Source organism: Phalaenopsis equestris, unplaced genomic scaffold (genome assembly GCF_001263595.1).
Source record: "Phalaenopsis equestris unplaced genomic scaffold, ASM126359v1 Scaffold209375, whole genome shotgun sequence".
Classification (NCBI taxonomy): domain Eukaryota; kingdom Viridiplantae; phylum Streptophyta; class Magnoliopsida; order Asparagales; family Orchidaceae; genus Phalaenopsis; species Phalaenopsis equestris.
The window spans coordinates 643,023-648,949 of NW_018228544.1; the positions used below are offsets into that span (position 1 = coordinate 643,023).

A 5,927-nucleotide genomic window follows, 5' to 3' on the forward strand; every position below is an offset into this window, starting at 1 on the left:
GTGAACGGAAACATTGGATTCAAATCTATCCAGAAAAAACATGCTACTTTTTTTTACGCCAAATATATTATATATATATATATATATATATATATTTATTTATTTATGTACCTACATATAGAAATAGAATAAACTAAACCGTAATGCTGCGGTAAAAATGAAACTTTATAGTGATTTCAAAATTCAATGTGTAAGATCACATCAACACATAAAATAATATAGAAAATAACTTTTATTCTTAAAAATGACATTTTAATAATAATAAAATACATGAAAACTAACCCGAAATAAGATACTTTACAAGGGGGAAAGTCTTCGCTTCGGTCGAGATATATCCTAACGGTAGCAACCTCTTATACAAAATCTTACCCATACCTAAGTTGGTTCAGTTGATTCGTCTCGAATAAAGCCTGTAATATCAAAGGCCTTTCTTGCAAGTTCGAAAGTTCCCGACGAAAGGTGGTCACTGATACACCTAAAATATATAGTATTTTTAGACATATTTTTATACATATTTTTGAGATATTGCGCTTTAATGGAAGATATATTTTTTGTGTTTTTTAATGGAAGATATATTTGTGTTTTTCTTGTAGATACAAGCAAAAATGAAAAAAAAGCTTAAAGGAGTGAAAAATGATTAAATTTGGAGCAAAAAGGTGAAAAATTATGCAAAAGAGTTTTGGCGCCTAAGCGCCGATTAAACAGAGAAGGTCGTGCCTAAGTGCCAGAGGCACCGCGCTTAAGCGCCACTAGCTGTTACTAGACAAGTAAACTCTATTTTTATAAATTTTAAAGAGGTTTTTGAGGCACGCATTGGCTTAATAGGTGGTTATAACCACTATGGACAAAAATTATCACGAATGGATGCATCTCTTGAGAAAATACATCGAATCTAGATATATTTTGAAAAGTTTCCAAGGCACCTCTTGGAAAACTATAAAAGAAAGAAGAGAGGACTTTAAAAAGAGTTCTGAAAATACTTGGAAAGTTTTGAAAGTTCATCAATTTGGGGAGTTAGTTCGGAGAGATTTTTCAGGTACCACGTTTACTTTTATTTTATCCTTTTTGTTAGTTTATTTTGAGTGATTGTAAAGAGAAGAGATTCAAAGGAACTTCAAGAGTTTGGTGGAGGACTTGAGATAAGTTTTTATTTTTTTTGTTTTAGACTACTTTTGGTTTTAATCGAGACTTGTTGTTGGTTTGACAATGATTTCTTCTTTTAAACTAAAGTGTGGTTTGTTTTCTCCATGGATTCTAGTAGTTTTTTTATCTTTCTTCTTTAAATGATTAGTAATTAAGTTTTTGATGGAAGTTGTGGAACGTATTGATCTTCAATGATGGAAGAAGTTGAGATGATTTAAATCCATGCACTTCATTTACTTCTTGATTTGGCCAATCCAGATGTTAAAATTTATTGTGAGAACATGTAAGAACCAGGCTGGTATTTTGAGTGCAAATAAATAGGGAAATATTCATTGATGGGTGTAGAGTTAGAGGACTTTAAAGTGACAGATTAAAACCCCCAACTTGGTTTATTGTTTTAGGTTCTGATACAAGAATGTTAGCCCCCAGGTAGAGGGAATCAAGGAAACTTTAGAGTGAGAGCTAGTATCTTCCCTGCCTAGTTGGTCTTCAAAACTATTAAAATTTTAAATTAGTCAATGTTCTTTATAGCATCTCTAGTAAGGATAAAAACTATTATTGTTCATATTTGACACAACACAATTTGCATACTTCCACAACAGAATTCTTATACTTATTAGAAGAAAGATATTTTCATATTAATTACTTTTCTTCTACAAAAACTTTCGTTATTTTTTTAAGTTGTTAATGTTTCGTTAAAATATAAAAAATACCAAAAATATTTAAATTTTAAATTCCTGCAAAAATCATTTTTATTTTAAGCAATTAGAAAAACTTTCTAAAAAATGCATATTGCATAATCTTCCATGTGGGTCAATATTCAGGTCTTAATCAAAAAGTCATATATTACTTGATAACGATATGTATACTTGTGTAGTATCCCAATATAAATATATAAATTAAAAAGTTAAATTCTTATTTTTTTAGGATCAAATTTTTTGTTTTGTTGCAAAATAAGGAAATATAAGTGAAAAATACCATCATAACTATTGCTATACTATGCATAGACATTAAGTCAGGATCAGTCACCACCTCCTCCATCCCCTTCACTTTCTCTACATAAGTTAGTAAATCCGCATATTCTTGCGCTCTTGGATCTCTGTCGACTGAGCAAAGGAGTTCTCAATCTCATCCACGAGATAAGACAATGATCCCACAAACATTTGGGGTCCATCAACTACTTCCTCGCGTCTCTCAAGAAGATCTTCTGGGTCGTCAACACTGCCATCCTCACTCAAGATTCAGCCGCATGCGATTGAAGCCTAGGAAACTATCATTGGCACCACAATTAGATTCTCACTTACTTTTGTCAGAGTTGTCATCATTCAGAATTATTGAAGCTCGGTCAGCTACACCAAGAGACAATATAAAAAAAATGAACTTAAGAAAAAAGTTCAAGTCCAACAAACAAGATCGAGGCTCTTCATAACAAGGATTCAATCCAACTCGAGCACTGTAATCGACACAACCATATCACATGAGAGAAATAACATCCTCTTGCGCGTGCCATTCAATCGAAGGGTCATGTGCCATAGCAGAAGGTTGGCCAGCCAGACCGATGGTTGGGTCGGCCAGCTGAACGCTTATATGTTAAGTACCAAGGAGCAAATAAGATGACCTCACCTGATTTGTCAGTGCAGTTGCACCCGCTTTCCTCTTCTTGACGACAACACTTTTCTTTCATTCACTTCATATCTTTGTTGGGGATGTCATCAGAGGGGTTCGACATGTTCTCCGTCAAAACACCAGAAAGTTGGCTGATTTTGAATGAGAAAAAGGAAATAGGGAATGGGAAGGATTCCCATCACGTGAATCACATCTTATTTATAAGAATCAAAGCAATGAAAATCAAGAGAATTCAATCAAAAAAACATTAAATAATCATAAATGTGATTTATTGTTGCAATAAATTTTATTATTCTTACTGTAGTGTCATTTTCAAGAAGTATGAGAATTGGAGAAATAAAATCTATAAAAAAAAGACTTATTGCGAATCATAAGAAGATCAATTGCTCTAGAAGTAAAAAGTACGATGCAGAAGGGCTGATTGATAGAAGATCATGAGGCCTATTTCCTTGACAAAGTGAAGTTGTCCGAGCTAAGCTAAGAAGACCGAAAGCCAACTGAACCACAAGACAAAATATACATAACTGGAGAATATAAGAACGAGTCACTCAGCCAGAAACAATATAAAAAGGATATCTTAGCCAACCAACACAAAATAATCAATTTAAGGGAATACCCAGTTCTCTAGTTTCTTGAACCTTAATAGGGACACCAAAAGGCTCCTTATCAAGAGTCAAGGATCGAAATCTAGGCCATATCGACTAACAAACCTATATCGATCATGCTCAGTCGTCCGAGTTAATCTTATTAACCCCAAGCTGAACAGGGTCGGCCGACCAACTCAGAAAGCGGCCAGACGCAGACTCATATATGTAAAATACTAGTAATATTCTAGTACGGATCTCCTTAAAACAGAGACAAAAATATAATATCATCATATTGTTCTCTTCTCTATTAATAAGAGTCATTTTATGAATAAAGGATGATGAATCATAATTGATTAATGTTTATTACTATTCACACACACACACACACCCTCTCCCTCTCCCTCTCCCTCTCCCTCTCCCTCTCCCTATACTCTATTTCTAGGGTGTGATTGACAAATCAGTTTTCAACACTTTTAATATATTTTATAAAATTAAATAATTTAAAAATGTAACTTAATCAAATAAAAAATTCTCACATAAATAATTATTAAATAAATAATAAAAAAAATAAAAAAGCGTAGATCACCAGCTCCTCGTCATTTCCACGCAATTACATAAATAATCATCCCAAAAAATTATCCTTTCTTGATTCTCTCCAATTATTTGATAATAAAAAAAAAACAACGCAAAATATTCTAATCAACTTTTAAGTAGTTAAATTTCTATCATTAAATTAATTGTAATATAAATATAATATACATATTAATTAATCTGTATATATTTACTTTATCTCGAATCAAAATTAATATCTTCAAATTTATTCTAATAAAAAAAAATTATATTAATTACATAATGCAGAATTGTGAATTAATTTACAAAAAAAAAAAAAACTAAATGCGGAATATTACCTTTAATAAATTCAGATATTCCCGAAAATAAAAATAATCAAATGTCCAGATGAGTCAAGATCCACCGTCCACGTTGAATTCTGCCAAATTAGTATTTCTCATTTAAAATAAATCGCACAAAACTACCACCATGATTCAGTTATCAGTAATTAGATAAAAATTCCAATGCCCTTATTCTCCGAGTCACTCACTCACTCCCACTCAGTAGCGAAACCAAAACTCGGCAGCCCTGCTGCCTCCAGGAGCAAGAGGTCATCCAGCTCTTCAGATTCAATCTTCTCCCAACTCGCCGGCTTTGGGATGAAAGAATCGGCCAGGCAAAGCGGTCCCTCTTCCACGCTGAATCCAAAGGCGTCCACAACCCCGTAGCCGATCCATTCGCCCAACGGCAGCTCCTCCTCTTCCTTGAATTGGAGGACAGACGTCGGAGAAGGTATCGACGCTGCAAGCCCAGCCATCGCCTCCACGGCCGGTGGCGGCGCCGCCTCCTCCTCCGATGATTCCGATTCGTGCCTTATTTTCCCCACTGGAAAGTTGGTAATCGCCTTCTCACCTTTTATCTGGAGGGCGGCAAGATCGTAGACGGCGGCGGCCTCCTCCGCCGTATCGAAGGGTCCCCGCCTTCGAAGGTTCCCCAGCCACCCCCTCTTCCCGCGAATGGGATTTCGGATCTCCGCCGAGAATCGGCCCCAAGGCCGCTGCCGAACCCCGCGGAATTTTTTTCTTTGGCCGTCGGGTGGCGGAACGGCCGGCGGTAGAGTTAGCCGCTGATGGGGCTTCTGGTCTCCGGATATGGAGGTAACCATGGCGATTTCGTGGACAAATCTCTTAGCCTGCCGGCGCTGGGTGGGCTCGTCTTCCTCGGAGCTTGATGAATCAGTCGCGTCAGCATCCGAGAAGAAGATACGGACAATTTTGCCGGATTGTTCAGTGGCGGACGGCGAAGTAATCTTATTCGTAACGCCGGCGGTGGCGCCGGCGATGTGGATGCCGCGTCTCCGTTTCTCGGTTATCGACTGATTCATCGCTTGAATCCTCACCGAGGCTTCATTTTTCTGATAAATTGAGCGTTTCTGCTCATGGTTAGTTGGAGGAATTGAGGGATTGCTGTCACTCGGTCATGCTCTTCTCTGCGGATTAGGGCTTGGGGTTTTGGGAGAGGAAGGGGGAGTAAAAAATGAAGGAGCGAGAGAATTAGAAGGCGGTATTTATTGGATAAGAAGAGTAGCGCGAAGTTTTCATTTGCGGAATTACGAGAATATCCTTGATTAGCCTCAGCCCGGCGACTGTGAAGGACCGCGCATGGCGAACAGAGAGCCCGATGGAGGAGAAAATTTTGAGTAGGCAAGACCTAGCAGCTTCGCCTACGTTAAATAGATTATAGAGAGTATATTGAAGTTTATATTCGTGTTATGCCTCCTGTAACTTCTCTGTAATATACCTGTAATCTACAAATATATGAAAACAGAAAGCAAAACTTACTAGTTATAGGTAAGCTTCATAGAGGTTACGGGAGGTATAACACATATATAACTCCCAATACCCTTCATGTAACTTACCTGATGTACGCAACGCTCCGTACGTCTTACGTACACAATTTTTTCTCCCAATGGAGGGAGACACAATTTTAATGTATTTACATATCCCATACGTGAACTTTTAT

At 36.9% G+C, this 5,927-nt stretch overlaps 1 protein-coding gene across 1 annotated transcript; it reads right to left on the bottom strand.

Annotated features, from left to right (window-relative positions):
- Positions 1-4,294: 4,294 nt before the first annotated feature.
- LOC110036636 (pathogenesis-related genes transcriptional activator PTI6-like) lies at positions 4,295-5,595 on the bottom strand. The gene has a single exon (XM_020741128.1). It carries the CDS (start codon positions 5,287-5,289, stop codon positions 4,456-4,458), a length of 834 nt encoding a protein of 277 aa, XP_020596787.1. The 5' UTR covers positions 5,290-5,595; the 3' UTR covers positions 4,295-4,455.
- Positions 5,596-5,927: the final 332 nt, after the last annotated feature.